The sequence below is a fragment of the Ornithodoros turicata genome, chromosome 5 (genome assembly GCF_037126465.1).
Source record: "Ornithodoros turicata isolate Travis chromosome 5, ASM3712646v1, whole genome shotgun sequence".
NCBI lineage: Eukaryota > Metazoa > Arthropoda > Arachnida > Ixodida > Argasidae > Ornithodoros > Ornithodoros turicata.
In genome coordinates this window covers 72,710,832-72,730,127 of record NC_088205.1, presented here as the reverse complement: position 1 = coordinate 72,730,127, position 19,296 = coordinate 72,710,832, and the positions used below count along the sequence as shown (strand labels likewise).

Genomic DNA, 19,296 nt, shown 5'->3' with positions numbered 1-19,296 from the left:
ACGAAAACCGTCATTGCAGCGACTTGCACAGGAAGTTCCCTTAACGCGAAAATACACTCACCATTCGAGGGATTGAACTCTGTTCCCAGATCAGAAAGCTCACGCGTAGGTCCACTTGCTTCTTGTATTCTGGTTTCTCTTTGAGATATGCCATCAGCTTCTATGTTTGTTGCCTTCTGACCCGATATTCCATCGTCTTGTTCGAGCGGAGACTTCATGCCGGATGCCATACCAGCAGAACCAATTGCACGTACGTCATCTGAACCGCCGAACGATGCTCGCATGGATGGAGACTCCTTTACGTTGCATTGTCTTGTCATTCCATTTTCAACTTGTGGAGAGGGTGCATATGGCAATATCGGCATTATCGATTGTTGTACTTCCAACAGCTCTTGTGCTCTTTCCACAACGGAGGTTTCCAATTGTTGTAATTCACACATCACGGTGCACATTTCTGGGAATGTGTTAGCGCTAGTAGTTGTGCCTTGGGAATTTTCCTTCGGCTTATCGTTCTTAGATACAGAAGGCACTTCCGATTGGTCCTTCACGGCGCTTTCCCCTTTGCTACTTCGTTTTTTCTCAGTTGGGTTTGCTTCGCCTTTGTGCTGGAGTGTAAGTTTTGTTTCCTTACGTGTCAAATCCCTGATGTCTTTGAATTCTTGGATCACTGCGTCTACAGCTAAAGAGACTAGGGGACCATCTGTCGCAATATCGGGCTGATATTCGGTGTCAAAAAACAGCGGTGGTTCTTGCTGCGTCAGCAATGCCCCTGGTTTTGACACCGCCTCGGCGTTTCTTATCTGCAATTCTGCAAATGGGGCCGTTGGCATTGCGCCCTCGTGGGACCCAGGTCTGTTTAGTGCCTCCTGTTCCCTTCTGTATGTACTCTGTCTCCTTCTGGATTTCCTGCTCAACACATCGTCTCCGGGTAACAAACTGAACCACCTATATTCCTGTGAATCCGTAATATCAATGCTCAGAGGAGAGTTAAATATTTCGCTTGACTGTTTTTTCCAGTAGTCAGAACCAGAAGTCGGCGACCACGGCTCGAACTCATAGTCATCTCCCCATAGTTCATCTTGTTTCTCAACAACTGATTTCCTGGAAGCTTTTCTGCCCCGTTGCAACTGGGCACTGCCCGCCGACGCGTCATCTTCCAGGGATTCTTCTTCCGGTTCCCTGTCGCAAGCTTCTCTTGTCGATAAAGGCGGCACATATTTTCTTTGTTTCTTCTTGTCTGTGTTCACTATTGTGCCAATAACAACGGGAGGACTGGGAACCTTCACGAATCTGGACGTTTTGGTGAAAACCCTACTTTCCACGCCACTTAGTTTCGATAGAAGTTTGAACGCCCTCTTGAGCTCAGTAACAGCGTCCCTTTGTTGTCCTTTCCGTTTACCGGGCTTTACCTCTCCCTCGAAGTCATCCATGGAGGCACCAGTACCCAAAGTCTTCGAAGGTTCGGACAGCTTCCTGAGGTCTTTAGTGATCTTGTCCTGTACATTCTTGATTTTTTCAACCAGCAGTTCGTGAACGTCCTTCACTCGGTCTGCAGGGTCCTTGTGGACTCCGTCGATTAACGATTCGGCATCTTTACGCATCTCTATTTCCTGATTTTGTTCCCTTGTCTCCCGCTCCCACCTTTCCTGGTCTTGCAGGTCGCCTTGCATTTTGGCTGGCGTAAAAACCCCGGTGGTCAATGGTGTTAATGATGATGCAACTGATAACCGATATTCAGATTCAGGGAACACGTCATCGTCCATTCGGGGCGCGTCAGGAAACGTTGGCGTAACAACTTCATTTGTATCAGAATCTGTGGACTTTATGACATCATCGCCCATGCCACAGAGCACTATGGGTTCATGACTGACAGTTTCGACATTACTCTGTTGGGCGACATCGATCAGAGGTCTCTCCTTTGGTACCATGGTTTCCAATTGGCTTAAGTGCTCGATGGTCCCTGGTGTCGTTCCAGAAGTTACTCCAGTAATTACCGGCACCACTTCAATGTCAACCAATTCCTGTGTGAGGGGAGAGGTTTTTAGATGATCATCAGTGGCCCTTTCAAATTCTTCACTTATGGTTCCCTTCGTAGCAGACCCCCGAGTGGCTACATGGACGTCGTTGTTCACGTCTTGCAGTTGCGGAGTCAACCTTTCGCGTGCAGGTAGACAAGTTTGAGCAAAGGGCGTTGTCTTAAATCCTTGCGAAATTATTTCCGTTTCATGATCTGGTTCTACTGCCCCCTCAGTTTGCCGATCTAATTCCACTGGTATTTGTAACTCTTGATCTACAGACGTAACTTTTGGCTCCCTTACGAGAAACTTTGCGTGCTTCAAACTTTTCGTTTCTCCATCTGCTGGAACTTTTGAGGAAGCTTCACCTTCGAGGACAGCCCTGGACTTCCCTAATTCCGGAATTTTTGAGGACTTTTCTTGTTTCGCGCTCAACCGTCGTGAGTATATGGACCATTCAACTGCAGAAACGTTGGTGTATTTGTTGGGGAAGAGACCAGCCTCGTGCGCGAATTCCTGAGTCTCTGTCGCCAGTGCCTTTTGAGGCTCTCTTGAAACTGTTGGCATCGTTGGTTGTCCAATTGGACTTAGTGGACTTGTACAAACTGTGCTGGAGTCTCTGGCTTCTGCAAGCCCTGTGTCGATCACCACACCGCTTTGAGCTTCTGTTCTATCGTCCGGTGTGATACTTTGCAGGAGAACCGCTATTGCCTGATTTGTCATACTTTCGAAGTCCTTAAGGGCTTTGTCATCTATATCATAGAATGAATCTGTTCCTGAAGCACCTCCTGAATGAACTTCTGGACGTAGCACATGTGTCACACTCAGTTCTTCCGCTATTTCGTTTTCAACATTTTGAAGCTGAGGAAATGCTGCGGGCATTCCAACGAGCTCTCCCAATATTGCTTGCTTCCCTGACCCTGAGGATTCCTCCAGCTTTTCGACTTCAGATTTAGTTGGTTCAGCATCATAAGCGAAATGAGTTTCCCCTGCAATGTTACCTGTATCAGCTGACAATGCCTGAGACTTCTCCACCTTATGTGTGTCTGCAACCACAGCGCGATAAGAGCGGTCTTTAGACGCCAGGCGAGGCATATCTGGTTCTAACGCTAGCGACGAATGTTCAAGGTCCTCAGTCGCATGTTCCTCCACTGCTTCGACGTCTGGTGCCTTAAGAACCTCGCCCGTGTTCGATATCTCGGCAAGGACGTCCACTGTATGTTCCAGTCCCTGCCCATCTCGAAGCATCTTGTTGCTTTCTGGTACTACAAGTTGACCAGCCGTATATTCGTATTCTGGTATTTTATTTGAGAAGTCTTGGAGGTCACCTACTATTTCGATTTCCGTGTCCAAGAATTCCTTTGCTGCCATTCGTTCCGGAAGCTCACCGTACACCATTCCAGCTGGTGCTGAAGGTGGAAGGTATGCCTCTTTCAGCTCCCGTATTTGCTGTGACTCTACCGCTACAGAAGCATGCCCTGGCGAAGGAACTCCAGAAGACGTTGCCCTTGCAATCTCTTCAATGCTCTCGCTCTCAAGTAATGGAGAAGACAGTTCTGCCGATGTTCTCGTGATGGGTTGCATCGCCATTTTAACTGAAGGTGATTTAAGGTCTTCCTGTACCATTATGAGAGACTTAGTAACCTCCATTAATGCAGGTTCTTTATGGTCCGCACCAGCTTCTGTTTCGGATTCTTGTCTGTGTAGTATTCCACCTTGCCTTGTAACCTCTGCAGCTTCCCACGTCGGTATACCTTGAGCTGACGGTGACATTACTGCGTCGTGAGGAACTACTTCTGCAGTAATTCCAGAGAAGGAGGCAGCTTCTAGTTGTGCTGCTCCTGTTATCCCAGTCACAGCGTGTTCTGTAACTTTTGGAAGCCCATCTAGTAGTTGTGCGCCGCCTTTTGTTGTCGACAACAGAGAGGGGACTTTCGGTATGTGTTGCGACACATCTTGCAGGGCAGGTAATGCAACTGAGCTTGGTGTTGACCTCTCTATTCCCTGCTCCGTACCAACCGTGCTGGAGTATCCAGTGAGGAAACACGGCCGCACTGACGCTTCAAACACTGTTTCTAATTCGTTAACTACCCATACTTCCATATCCTGCAGCTCTGCTAGACTTGCGTCTAGCGACTGACTGCTCTTGAGCTGAAGGCCTGATGCACCCCCAGACGCTTCTGTGATGTCTTGTGTGGTACATCTTAGAGTAACTGCTATAGCAACATCTGCCATACTTTCGAAGTCCTTCAGGGCCTTGTCATCTATAGCAAAAGACGACTCCGTTCCTGAAGCCTCTCCTGGATGAACGTCGGCACATAGCACATTTAGTGCGCTTAGCTCCTCCACTATTTCTCTTTCCGCCGCTTGCAAGTGGAAGCAGGCCACAGGCGTCTCATCAAGCTTCCCCAGTATTGGTCGTTGGTCTGATACTAGCGATACCTCAAATTCCTCAACCTTTGTTTCAGAGGATTCAGCAACGTAGCTGACTTCATCTGAAATCTTACCTGTAGTATCCGGTTGCACATCTGACTTCTCGACTGCGTTCATGTTATTTGCGCCCTGCAGTTCCTTACCACCTTTGAAAGAGTGAGAAAGACCGAAAGCCGATAAGAGATCAGTATCTAGGTGAGAAACATCTGGCTTTAACGCTTGTGACGTGTGTTCGAGGTCATCAGACTCTTGTTCGCCCAGTGCCCCGACGTGGGATAATATCCTTGGTACCTCAAGAACCTCGCTTGATTCCGATGGTTCAATAAGTGTATCATGTGCGACTGGCACATTGCGTTCCTGCGCGTCTTGAAGCATCTCGTTACCCTCCCGTACTTCGGGTTGATGCGCCCCATATTTGTATTCTGGTATTTCAACTACAGCATTGGAGAGGTCTTGGAGATATCGAACCATTTTGGTTTCCGCGTCCATCAATTCGTTAACAATACTTTCTCGTTGTACAATGTCGTCGTATATTATTCGTTCATCGGCAGGTGGGAGGTCAACTGCTTTCAGCTCGCGAATTTGGAGATCTGCAGGCGTGCTTTCCAGACGTGCAGGTGTGTTCATTGTCGTATCTATTTGTGCAGGAACTGCAGAGGACAATGACGTTGCGATATCTAAATTATCAATGCTCTGAAGCGATGTCAGACCGATCGATGTTTTCATTATGGGCTGCACCGTCATTTCACTCCGAACTGTTTTCAGGTGATCCTGAACCACAACAGAAGACTCAAGAGTCTCAACTAACGCAGGCTCTTTCGTGTCTGCGCCAGTCTCCCCTGCCACAGTACGTTCACGCCATTCTTCTTTGTCTCGTGGTTCATGCTTAATGACAGCGTTTGTCACCTTTGCATGTTCTTCTTCATGCACATCTAATGTCGGTAGTGACATTGCTGCTGTAGACACCAGGTCAATTTCCTCGGGGGCAAAGGGCAGAGCATCTGTGATGTTTTCCGAAACACGAGCAACTTCAGGTACAGCAGCTACTGTTGCTTCAGCTGCAGGGTGTTCTTTCGCAGGAAATTTCGCAGCGTGATCCAGTAGTCGTATAGTTGCTTCCTTAAGAGGTTCCACAGCAGAATCATCTGCGTATTCGTCTGGGAAACGTTCTGCTCCGTACATGAATTTCTCAGGTTGTACCGACGTTTGCACAAAGGATGTGTGTGGAGACTGCTCTCGTACCTCAGGCTTTGCAGATGGCGGTCCTATTGCTTCAGTCATCGAGCCAGGAAGGTAAGGTACAGAGCTAGCTATCTCATCAGAGACCAAGGTTTGAACAGCAAGCCACGGGAAATTGGCCACTTCTTCAATCTCATTTGGTCGCGCCAGTCTTTTGTCACCGGTCAGATTCACCAAGTGTTGAACCAGAGTTTCCTCCACATCCCTAAGTTCTGGCATCGCAAGTTCCCCCAACATATCTCGCTCCACCGCAGTTCCAATTGGACCTGTTCCAAGTACTTCAGTTACGGATTCATTAGGAAGCTCACCTTCCCGTCGAGGAAATAAATCCTTCTCTCCTACATGATTTATAGTATCCAGATACCTACGTTCTTCAGCCACCTGCATTTCTTTGGGCTCAACGTAAGACACAGGTTCCGGTGTAAACGAACCACGTGCCGTACCAAGAGTGCGTGTTCTTATGTTCTCCAGGTATTTCATGATTACATGCTGTGCAGTGGCCATTGATGATAGTGTACCTTCCTCTATGTCGTGCTCAACGAGGATTTGTTCTCTCACTTCATCTTTACGTAGTTCACTGGCTCCCTCGAGTGTACTCTCTTCAATACCTTCTGCTGCTTCCATTTCAATGTTGGCTTTTGATGCAACGTCTGCATCTTCCTCACTCATAAGTTCCTCTATCTCGAGGTGAGGCAGCATTGACCGATCTTGCATATCATTGTAATGTTCCTCCCCAGATGCACCTGCTGGTACGTCTTGTGGTGCCATGGTAACCTCGACTTCGCCCGTACCTTCGAACTGTTGAACAGAACCCCCTTCTGCTGCTACTGTTTCGCCATCTGTGTGCCCCTCCAGAGCATTTTCTGGTTTAATCATTTGCTGAATTCCAACCTGCGATGTGGAATCTATCTGATGGGATGTCTTATCACCATCTGTGGTGACTAACGCTGATACCACTTCGCTACTCTCCGCGTCTTTTGCCTCAACATATTGTTTGGCAGTGTGAGGAACACGTTCTTCGATATACTCGACTAGGTGTTCCTCAATTTTTTCAGCGTGCCTCCCATAACTGTCACCAGGCGGTTCTGCTGTTTTACCGCACTGAGACACACGTATCGTTTCTTTTGCCAACCGGTGCTCTTCGTCGAAGATGTATTTCAACTCTTGCGCTTCAGTGTTTTCCACATGCAAACTGAGCAATTCTGCGGCTGTCGTCGGATGGGAATCATCACGGGAACGGTCGTCTGTTTTTGTGAGTACCGACGAATCCACGTATTTCTCCGCCTCACCAGCAGATGCTGTAACAGCTATGCTAGACAATTTCTGTGACGTGTGGGATGTGTCACTTGCACCGTAGGTACGCGGCTGAGTACTTATTGAAGGTGTCCTCGTTCCCGGAATTAGGCTACTCGGAATGAAATCGAAATCCTGTGTATTGGTATCTCCCGAAAATGACGGACCACCTTTCTTGTCGGCAACTCCCATCAATGAGAGTGACGGCTCCGAATGTAGAGGTTTTTCAGTGTTAGCATCGATAGTCGCTGTTAGGTAAGCGTCTTCATGTCCTGCTGCACTATCAGTACTGGATATATTTTGACCTGCGGTTTGAAGCTCGCTTTCCGTATCGACTCGAGCGCCGGAGTCCCTGTAAGTCACCCCTGTTGCACCCCAATGTCTCTCCGACGTTTCTCTTGGCGATGCGGGTTCATTGGAGATTGGCATTGATAGCTTATCACGATACGGCGATCTTTCTGAAGTAGCTTTCTCTAGATACTGTTCCGCATCAAGCCCACCATCTGCCGAGCTTTTCGACACAAGGATAGCGCGTCGTGTTGTAGTATTTTCCTCATTGTCTTTAGATACATGTTCGTTCAGTTGTGCTGCTTCCCCACCTATATCACGTTCTGCACTTGTGCCACTAATCTTCTTCGTGTATTGCTGCTGCTTGAGACCGCCTTCTGCGACAGTGTCGCTTTCAGACTCTAGATACGCTGTTCCCGTCATGAAGTGGTCTGTCCCAGAAGATTCTGTTGGCGCAATTGGCGCTGCTTTCTTTGTGCTGTGATCGGTTGTACCACCATCAAAAATGCGTTGTGCGTCCCGTAATCTTCCCACATTTTCCGTGTAATGTTCACTTTCAGATGCCGTGTGTGCTGTAAGTCTCGCAGCCCATTCGCTAAAGGTTGCAATTGGCGATTCGTGTCCGCTCACTAGTGCAAGTTCTTGGAGTCCTTCATCCTTAGCAGACTTCTCTGATCTTCTCGTCGTATCTGAAACGATTCTCTCTCTCGTTTGGGGAGCAGTGTTAGCTCTTCTACCTTCTGTAACGTCGTCTCCCTGAGAAATTTTTCTTCGCAAGATATATTCCTCAGCAGCTAGCATTACTCCCCAGTTTCCATCATACAACGTGCCAAGTTCGCTTGTATCGCTTGTAAACCGCGGTGTCTCATATTCTCTTTCTGTGCCAGCTCCACTTTCAGAGGCAAGGTAAGCGGTTCGTGCAGTAGTCCCTTCCTGCATAGGAGTTTTTGTTGTAATTGGTTGCTCTTTGCTTCCTCGTATTAACGCTGCTTCCTCGATTCCACCACGCGTAACTCCAAGGTTGCTTGTATCGTCTGTGAAGCTCTGCGTCCCAGCTCCACTTTCAGAGGCGAGATAAGCTGTTTGTGCAGTAGTCCCATCAAGCACAGGAGTTTTTGTTGCAATCGGTTGCTCTTTGCTTCTTCGCATTAACGCTTCTCCATCGATTTCATCATGCGCGACTCCAAGGTTGCTTGTACCGTCTGTGAAGCTCTGCGTCCCAGCTCCACTTTCAGAGGCGAGATAAGCAGTTTGTGCAGTAGTCCCATCATGCACAGGAGTTTTTGTTGCAATTGGTTGCTCTTTGCTTTTTCGCATTGACGCTTCTCCATCGATTTCATCACGCGCGACTCCAAGGTTGCTTGTACCGTCTGTGAAGCTCTGCGTCCCAGCTCCACTTTCAGAGGCGAGATAAGCTGTTTGTGCAGTAGTCCCATCATGCACAGGAGTTTTCGTTGCAATTGGTTGCTCTTTGCTTTTTCGCATTGACGCTTCTCCATCGATTTCATCACGCGCGACTCCAAGGTTGCTTGTACCGTCTGTGAAGCTCTGCGTCCCAGCTCCACTTTCAGAGGCGAGATAAGCTGTTTGTGCAGTAGTCCCATCATGCACAGGAGCTTTTGTTGCAATCGGTTGCTCTTTGCTTCTTCGCATTAACGCTTCTCCATCGATTTCATCATGCGCGACTCCAAGGTTGCTTGTACCGTCTGTGAAGCTCTGCGTCCCAGCTCCACTTTCAGAGGCGAGATAAGCAGTTTGTGCAGTAGTCCCATCATGTACAGGAGTTTTTGTTGCAATTGGTTGCTCTTTGCTTCTTCGCATTGACGCTGCTCCTTGGATTTCATCATACGCGACTCCAAGGTTGCTTGTATCGTCTGTGAAGCTCTGCGTCCCATCTTCTCTTTCCATGCCAGCTCCACTTTCAGAGGCGAGATAAGCAGTCCGTGCAGTTGTCCCACCTTGCCCAGGAGTTTTTGTTCCAATTGGTCGCTCTTTGCTTCTTGGCATTGACGCTGCTCCCTCAATTTCATCATGCGCGACTCCAAGGTTGCTTGTATCGTGTGTGAAGCTCTGCGTCCCATCTCTCTCCGTGCCAGCTCCACTTTCAGAGGCGAGATAAGCAGTTCGTGCAGTAGTCCCATCTTGCACAGGAGATTTTGTTGCAATTGGTTGCTCTTTGCTTCTTCGCATTGACGCTGCTCCCTCGATTTCATCATGCCCGACTCCAAGGTTGCTTGTATCGTGTGTGAAGCTCTGCGTCCCATCCTCTCTTTCCGTGCCAGCTCCCCTTTCAGAGGCGAGATAAGCAGTCCGTGCAGTTGTCCCACCTTGCCCAGGAGTTTTTGTTGCAATTGATTGCTCTTTGCTTCTTGGCCCTGACGCTGCTCCCTCAATTTCATCATGCGCGACTCCAAGGTTGCTTGTATCGTCTGTGAAGCTCTGCGTCCCATCTCTCTCCGTGCCAGCTCCACTTTCAGAGGCGAGATAAGCAGTTCGTGCAGTAGTCCCATCTTGCACAGGAGATTTTGTTGCAATTGGTTGCTCTTTGCTTCTTCGCATTGACGCTGCTCCCTCGATTTCATCATGCCCGACTCCAAGGTTGCGTGTATCGTCTGTGAAGCTCTGCGTCCCATCCTCTCTTTCCGTGCCAGCTCCACTTTCAGAGGCGAGATAAGCAGTTCGTGCAGTAGTCCCAACCTGCACAGGAGTTTTTGGTGCAATTGGTTGCTCTTTGCTTCTTCGCATTGACGCTGCTCCCTCGATTTCATCATACGCGACTCCAAGGTTGCTTGTATCGTCTGTGAAGCTCTGCGTCCCATCTCTCTCCGTGCCAGCTCCACTTTCAGAGGCGAGATAAGCAGTTCGTGCAGTAGTCCCATCTTGCACAGGAGATTTTGTTGCAATTGGTTGCTCTTTGCTTCTTCGCATTGACGCTGCTCCCTCGATTTCATCATGCCCGACTCCAAGGTTGCTTGTATCGTCTGTGAAGCTCTGCGTCCCATCCTCTCTTTCCGTGCCAGCTCCACTTTCAGAGGCGAGGTAAGCAGTTCGTGCAGTTGTCCCATCCTGCACAGGAGATTTTATCGCAATCGGTTGCTCTTTGCTTCTTCGCATTGACGCTGCTCCCTCGATTTCATCATGCGCGACCGCAAGGTTGCTTGTATCGTCTGTGAAGCTCTGCGTCCCATCTTCTCTTTCCGTGCCAGCTCCACTTTCAGAGGCGAGATAAGCAGTTTGTGCAGTTGTCCCATCTTGCACAGAAGATTTTATCGCAGTCGGTTGCTCTTTGGTTCTTTGCATTAACGCTGCTTCCTCGATTCCATCATGCGTCACTCCAAGTCTGCTTTTATCGTCAGTGAAGAGTTGCGCCTCATGTTCTTCTCTGTCAGCTCTACTTTCAGGCGCGAGATAAGCGGACCGTGTAGTACTCTCATCTTGCATTGGGGTTTTAGTTGGCGATAGTTGCCCCTCACTCCTTGGCATCAACGGCGTGCTTTTGCCATGTTCTGTGTCCCCGTCCGGAAGATGGTGTATACTAAGCGCTGTTACTGTTACAGACTCGCTTTCGGGTCTTGTGCGAGTTGAGTCTGTCGCCTTTAGAATTTCTGTTGACGGCACGCAGGTTTCGCTGGCAGATTCTACGACCTGGCTCTTATCACGAGTTACCTCCTCAGTCACTCCTCCTCTATCAGTACCTCCTCTATCACTTTTCTCTGTAAGATATTGAATGCCAAGCCCAAGGACGAAGTCGCCTCCGCGTCCTAAAATATTTCCAGGTGCGTTCTCCTTCTGTGCTTCCTGAATATCACCTGGGCTTGGTACATAACTGTCAAACATTGATCTGCTTTCGGGCACTTTGCTACCTTCCACCGCCACTATCTCTTCCTGTCGTTCCGTCTTCATCGTGTGATCTCCTGTGATCCGTTGTACAAGCTCGTCATGTTGTGCTTCCTTTTTCCCACTAATAGAACCGTACGATATTTTTGCTGTTGCTTCTGTCGAGGGCAGCGCTGATTCTGATATAGTTCCAGGAGGTAAGTCACATTTGTTTGCCAAATTCACTCTCTCTTGACTCGCGCCGCCTGCTCCTTCCCCGATGTGATCCTGCCTCCCACCCGCGCTTTGATGCGCAGAGTCTTCACTTGGCACGGGTTCACCTTTGGCATCTTCAGAAATGAGAGTGGTGGTTTTGTAATCAAGCCCTGTTCCTCCTTCATCCTGCACTTCATGTCTCTTGTCTAAAAAATGGTCCTCATCCTCTTCCCCCGCTTCTTCAGCTTCCTGACCCGCGTCACCCTCTGGCTTCATCCTTTTGAGTTTAGCGACAGCTATGGAGTCTTTGCGGCCTAATCGTGCCATGACAGATGCTGGAGGCTCGTACATTTCCTCCTCTTCCTCCTCATCCTCTTCCTCATGTTGTACTTCAACCGCTTCAACCACATCTTCCTCTTTAACTTCGGGCTTCGGAGGTTTCAAAATTGAGTGGGGCTCAAAAGCAGCGTCAAGGGGATTCGCTGCCGTTTTCGAGGCCTCTGACGCATACTGGTCGATTACTCGTATAGTCACCGGTTTTTTAACGCGAGGCTTCGGAGGTGCCGCTTTAGGTGAAGATTCCATGGAAAGAATATCAGATTGCATCGGAAAGTGCATTGCTTCTGGCGAGGTGGGAGACGGTATGTACACTGCATGTGTGCCCGTTAAACTGGTAGGAGCAGCCGTAATGTTTAGATTAGGATCATGAGATTCGATAGTCTCTTCTTTTCGCGTGCTGTGAATGTCATGTTTGACTGTCGTGTCTACGTTAGAGTCACGGTGCTCCAACCCGCTGAGCCTGTTAATCACGCTTTTCGCGCTCTTCTTCTTAACAGTGGAGCAGGTTACAACCCTGTCTTCCACAACCGTCCTTCGAACGTACGTTATAAATGGATGACTGTTTACATGGTCTGCTACACCAGCTAAACGTGTGGGTAACGCTGGTACGAAATTCGTGGAAGTTCTGGCGGCAGTGGTGGAAGACGCAGCCATTTTAGGCAGTTGTGGTTTTGCTAGGGTGTTGTCGTCCGCATCTGAGTCAGAGTCGGCAAGGCTTATGTTGGGTAGAGATGGTTCTTGTAGTGGTTCGTTGTAGGCCATGCGAAATATTTCTATTCTGTCGTCTAGATTCTCCGAATCAGCACAGATTTCGGGGACAACATCGAGAGCCAAAGCATTTGCACCTTCCGCTGCTGGCACGGACATCAGACTGATCTTCGGTTTTTCATTTCCTGTGTTGCTAACCCCGAGGTCAGTGCGCTTCTTGTCTTGTCTCGTGTCCGATGGCTTGCATGGAGCACGGTAACCAGGAACTCCACGTGTAGCGACAACTGTCAAGTTGTTGTTCGCTGAGTCTGCAGTGTCTCGAAGGCTTTGGATAGGTTCTTCCATGCTCTGAGCGTAATTATTATTCTCAAAATCCTCGTAGGATGAAGATTCCTCCTCGTGCTTCAGAGCTATTGTGGCGCCATCGAGCCTACGTTCAAAGATTTGGTCTCTCTTCTCCACCAAGTCACCAGTCGTGTTGGCGGTCTTTTTGCTTTTCGTCGATTTGAGTGTTGGCGGAGATGGTAAGTTGCCAACTACAGTTGGTCTGTTGCCAACTACAGTAGCTTCGTCAGTTTTTCTTTTTACTGGTTTAAATACAGGAACTTTTACAATCGTGTGCCTCTTATCTGGTAAGGGTGGAGTCACAGGTGCGGTAATCTTAGAGACGTGTTCTTTTCTCAATAAAACTCTTTCACTCTTGTCGTCACGCACTGACGGCGGATCTTGATTCTTGATCTCCTGAGGGAACGAATTCTCTGCGGAAATAAGGGCTCTATTTTTGCCGTTCTTGATGACCGCATCAAGCGTTCTCTCCACCTCCGGGATTTGCACCTTCCGCACGCTAATGTGCCCTGTATTGATAGGATGCGCTGCATCTTTTCGGTTAGGGGGGACGGGCATCTTACCCAAAGAAGTACCTTCTATCGTCCTTTGGTCTGGCAAAGACGAAACAGCATGTTCAGTCTGTCGTACGGACTGCGTGCTTGTGAGAACAGGATCTGTCGTCTTATCCTTAAGCCTCCTGCGTGTGGCTGGCTTACTTTCTGAAGCAGACGTAATTCTGTAGTTATTCGTATCCTGCAGAGGTTGAGCAGCGGATTTGTTCTTTCTTCGGATGTCTTCAGGGGTAGGTTGGTGGCCAGGGGCAGCCTCCCGTGCTGCATCCTTTCCGTCCGTACTGGAAGAATTTTCCTCAGGCTCGCTAAGGATTGTTGGAGGAGCTATCGAAGGAGCCAGAGCTCTCAAGACCTCGTGCAAACTGTCTTCATGACTTTTCAGTCGATCCAGATCGTGCTGCATCGCGATCCGTCTTGCTCTGTTCGACTCCTTGCCACATGCACTCTGTAAGCTTTTTCTGTGCATTTCAACTTCAGATATTTTCTTTATGATTTGCTCCACTCGTTTGGACACGCCCTCTGTCTTTTCACCGTAGTTGGACCTGCTTGGTGAGCCCTGGCCATCAGTCTTTGATTGCGTTGTCGACGGTACACCACAGCAGCGACGCTCATTCTGTTTCGCCGCAGCAAAAGGTGACTGTCGCATCCTCGATTCGTTATTTAAGGCATGAAGTTCCTTGTCATTGATGGCAGTCTTTTCGTTCAGTAACTCCAACTTATGAGATGAGCCGCCGGCGTAGATACGGGTGCGTGAAAAGACGGGTTGTTTGGAACCCAATTTGCTGAGTCTCGTGTTCTTTCGCTTTTCTGCGTGTTCTTTCTGCCCTTCCGCCTCATCATCTTTAGCGTTGTTGCCCTCGTCATTATTCTCGGGACCACCAGGATTCGCAGCGTCAGGTGGTGTCTCGGCCGGTTTCTCGCCCGGTTTCTCCATACTCTCGGATGCTACTTCCACCTCTTCAGTGATGGTGGTTTGTAAGCGTTCCCTAGTAATGTTTTCTTCAACTAATTCAACCGAGTGTGTGGGAGTCATTGCGACAATTCTGGTTTTGTGTAAAAAATAAGGGCCTCCGGGGTTAATCGATGCCACTGATAAGTCTGTCGGATTGTTTCTGTTGAACTCCGTTTTAATAAAATTTGTCGCCAGACTACTGGTCTGTTGAATAGCCATTGATGAGTCGGCCTCCTTGAAAGTTTCTCCAGTATTTTCATCCTGCACTGTGCCGTCACGCAAATCAGCAACGTCGTGCTCCGATTGGTTGTCCTTATTAGCCTGAGACGGTGCAAACTCCGCAGACCGGGTCGGGTGTATCTCGATATTTCCTTCAGCTGTTGTCTGCTCACCTGTGTGCTGTGAGTCGTGAGGCGATTGTATTTCAGGATTTAAGACGCTCGCGGTCTGAACGATTACATCGCCACTTCTGTCCTTCCTGTGGTCCTCAAATAGGTGGGAAGGTACAGCTGGAACACCTTCGGATGTGTCCGAGATGTCATCATCCTTTGGCAGTGCACTGGAACTGATGGTACGCACGGTTGACGAACCAGCGGAGGGTAACTCCGCGTCAGAGCTGAATACGGAAGCACTGTTCTTCCTGCCTACCGGTGAACGTATTTCGTCTCGTCCCAGTTCACCATGCGCACAGATGACATCGTCCTGTAGAAGTGAGACTAGCTGTTGATACATATGGTTAACTGAGTTCGCTTCACTCAATACCATATCATGCTCATCTTGTGCTTCCATGACTTGGTAGACATCTGGTTTTTTCACGATTGGTTCAGGCTCTTCTGCAGCCTCCACTAGTGACTCTTGTTTTGCTTCCTGCAAGACAGCTACAACTGTCTCGTCGTCGGGAACTTTGGACATAGTGCTCTGAAAAGATTCACAAGAATCGACCATAGTGTTTGACGCCACGTCTGGAGTCTTGGCTGTGACTTCACTAATATCAGTTGTAGGGTGCTGAATCTCCGTTATATGCGCGTCATTTTGGGGTTCAGTAACCCAATGTTGCTCAAGGTCGGGTTCACGTTTGTTTTCAGCGCCTTGTGGCTGATCCACACTACGGCGAGCCTGTTCCAGGGCAGTGTTGCTACTGATCTCTTTATCGACAAGCCCTGCAGCAGAGACATCTTCAGCCCGAGGCTCCAGCTGTTCACTTAGATCTACGTGAAAGCTTTGGAAATGTGGTTCGAGATGTGTTTCATCTTGCTTGACTAATACTGAGTTTGTGTCTTTTGGTTTCAGCGGCTCCGGCAACATGTGTTCGGCAAGGTCGTGTACATTGTCAATTTGTAGCTCATGCCTTGTGTATTCTGTCACCTTGTTCTCGCCTTCTTGCATTGCACCCGCCAGGTGCTCATGATGTCCATGCTTTCCCGCAACGTCCGGTACCTGATACGTTGCTGGCTGTGCAACTTCGTGCTCTGTCATTCTCGATGTCTCTTCTGTCAATACAGGTGTCTCGTATCCCGTGTGCAGAGCAAGTTCATGTTCTGAAAGCCGCGATGACTCATGTGCTGCATGCTCTATTGCATGCTGTCCACTCTCTTCAAGAGGACCATGTTCCCTCCGATCAAGTTCATGCCTCCTTGCTTCTATCGGCGCCTGAGTCTGCGTCTGACCCCCAAGGCTTACAAGTTCATTGGCGCCAGTGGATTCAACTTTTTCACTTACCGCGTGCTCTACTGCATAGTCCTCTGTGGGTTGTTTTGATGTCTCACCTATCGTGCGCTCGACGATTTTCTTTTCCTGTACCGGTTGCAGTGCTCCATGCGCCGCCCACTCTACAACTTCGTTCACCTTTATGGGTTTTGTTGATTCCACAGGTTGTGACGAAACATGTATTGCGTTAACAGCAAGTTTATCCTCGTCGATATGTTTCAGAACTTCGCGTGTTTTGGGCTTTGCAATTGCAGTATTTTCAGTCGGTTTCGGGGTTTCATATCCCGTGCTTTCTGCTACCTCGTTTACGTCTCTCGCTTTCGGTGACTCAAAGGTCACCTGTTCGGTTAGTTCAGCCTCTTCTACCCGCGCCGATGCCGGGTGCTCAATCTGCTCGGACAGTTCGTTGGTCTGTTTCTCTACCGGTGTATTTTCTACCGTGGGCTGCGCCATCTCTTGCGCTTTCAGTGACGCTGGCGGCTGAGGTTTCTCGTGTTCCGTCATTTCGTACTTTTGAAGCGTTTCTGGAGTCTCGTTGCCTGTGCGCTCAACTATTGCGTATCCCTCTGCCTGCCCCGGTGTCGAATACACAGCACCTTTAACGACACTTTGTCGCTCAGTCGGTTTCCTTATCTCAAAGGGTGTGTGTTCCGTTAGTTTATTCTCAATTACTGGTCTCACGGCTTCATATGCAGTAGTTTCAGTCAGGTCGTACGACATCACATCCTTGTCTTCATCTGTTCGTAGCGGCACAAGTTCAGCACTTTCCACTGGTTCCGCCTGGAAAGCATCCAAGTGTACTTCATGTTGTTTCGTACCGACGTTCGGTTTATCTTTCCCTTCTATTGCGTCGTAAGGTATTGACTCAGCACTGCCTGGTGTGTAAGATAGCATTTCTCTGCTCGTGGCCGACGTGTGGAGTGCTAGCTGAGTGGTCTCACCCGAAGGTGCATCAGGTGCCTTGTGCGGATGAGTGTCATACAGGTCCCGATCTTCAAATTCTAACCTCTCTACTATTTCGCTTCCAGTTGCCTCCGTAAACGGTTCGAGTGCCTTTTCAGAGGCTTTCACTGGAGGTGACAGTGCGTGTGCTAGCAATGCCCTCACTTCACCCCTATCTGAGCTTTCGTCTTCCGAAGGAAGACTTTCAATTTCAAGATGCGGAAGGCCAGGCTCGCTTTCGTCACTTTCCTTCAATTCTTCGCTTCTCTTCCCGACTTCTGTGACAGTTGGCTCATCTGGTGACTCAGCCTCCCTTCCGTGACGAATATCTTGCGAAACTGTGCCCTCGGCAGGTCCTCGCGCTTTCTCTTCCTCTACAATCTCTTGGTGCACCAGTGGTTCTGCTGGGCTATCAGTCAGATGGCTCGGAAGCATTTCAAAGGGCCTACTGGCATCGTAGAGCTCGGCAGGTGCAGCAGTCGTGCGATCGATGTCCCGCGCAACCAGTTCATTCGAAGGTACATCAAAAGACAGCGTACCTTGTGGAGTTCCAAAATTGTCCTGACTGGGAAACTCAGCCAGTGGGAGCCCACCGTGAGTGCTGCTAATTTCAGGTGGATACGATACGATTTCTGCAGAACTTCGTGGATCGTACACACTCTGTCGCGCCTCACCCTCACTTGTGTCCTCGCCATAGCGATGCTCTGAATCGTCGTGTAGTAGAGGAACGTGATCTGCAAGCTCGAGTACATTCCCGTCAGGAACTTGAACTCCATCGTGTGAACTGGATGATTCTTGAGTTCCATCAATGCCACCGATACTTCCCAGAATGTCCAGGGAATCTCTCTGCTCTGCGACGGCTTGGGCAAATCGTATGGGCTTTGTATGCGTCACAAGCACACAAACCTCTCTCTGAGATGCGTTGATCGTCTCTGCAAGGCGACCTAGCTTATAGTCGGTGAGCAACTGTGGGGCGATCCATTGTTCTGTTCTACGAGGTTGAAATGGTGATGGACGTATTGCATTTTCCTGCACAAGATGACCCATGTGCATGGGTGACAGCTTGGAAAGGCTGTCAACTGGGTCACAGAACGGCGTAGCAGGTCCTTCTTCAAGAGTCTTCGTATCGCCTTCGTTTTGAGTAATGTCGGTAACGCTCATGACATCGGGCGTTTCAAATCCTCCTGCCGTAACGTCGACTTCCATCTGAACAATGCTCTCTTTCTTTGCAGGACACAAGGGAGTCATTTCACCAATTGTGCGGTGAAACAAAGCACCCTCAATCGAAGCAATCTTCGTGACATTAACGGTACCCGACATCCCAAGCGCATCTAAAATTTTTGTAGCTTCAAAAGACTTCATTTCTGATCCACCAGTCTTGTAGTCTGACAACTCAGTGCAGTCACCGGAAAAGATGGCGGGAAACGATTTTTCTGAGTTTTTACTCTCGGTGCTCGAAGCACTACTTTGCAATTGTTTGTTGTCGCTGCTAACGCTCGACACCCTTCGAAATATCTCCGGTTGCGACTGCTCCTCTATGGGAAGGCTGTACATAGACACAGAAGACAAGCTAAGTTCGGTGCGCGCACTAGAAGACTCTGCATATTCAGAAAGGGCACGTAATTCACCCAAGGAAACACTGGAAGGTCTGGTTGAAACGGCCGACATAACGGAGCATGCATCACCGGACATTGGACTGGCAGTGCGTGCTTCGTCAGTGTATGGAACTTCACCTACGGAGTGACCCGAAGACATGGAACAGAGTTCAGGTGTCCTCATCTCCGCTTCCTCGTGCGGCCCTTCTGAAGCTGGCACTTTTATATCTTCTAATGGCGTCCTACATGGGAAGGAAACGACTCTTGGTGTTTCCAGGAAGAACCTTTCTGGTTGAACTGGTACGCCCATGACTGGCATTGGTGCCGGAACGCTCTTCTTGTCTCGTGAGACGAGTAAACTGTCCTCTTCCAAGTTTTGTGAACCAGCGCCGGGTCGCGATTTTGCTTTTTTCACTCTGCGGATTGTATGTACTTCCTCTAACTGAGACTGCATGCGTCGCATCGCCTGCGTTTCTTCTTCAATAAGTGATCCAGAATTGTCAAGATCCTGATTGCATGCGTTGACGTTGCCTGTTTGACGCTGCGGCTGAGTATAGTGGGAGAAACTGTCATAGTAGAATCTTGAATGACGTCCAGCGATGAAGGACTCATGTTTATGGTCATTATCTTTGTCGACATTAGATGTTTGCTGGGTTGCGAAGCCTCCCTTTGAAGGCTCTTTGGTCACCAGGCAAGCACCTTTGCTACGGCTTGCTTTATCCTTCCAGGAACGATCTGATGTGCAGGTGCCACTCGTGGGATCGACAGATTGTGGGACCGCTTTTGTGGTCGTTGAGTGCGAGTCGTCCTTCGCGTGGGCAGTGGCAGATATCTAGAAACAAGTTTCGAATCAG

General features: G+C 49.0%; 1 protein-coding gene across 2 annotated transcripts in view; it reads right to left on the bottom strand.

The window, feature by feature from the left end:
- Positions 1-19,296, bottom strand: part of LOC135394734 (uncharacterized) — a 32,469-nt gene that overhangs the window by 10,723 nt on the left and 2,450 nt on the right. For both annotated transcript variants that reach the window (XM_064625635.1, XM_064625636.1), the window contains exon 7: positions 62-19,274. In XM_064625635.1, the coding sequence (XP_064481705.1) occupies positions 62-19,274 (19,213 nt within the window). The remainder of the gene's footprint in view (positions 1-61; positions 19,275-19,296) is intronic.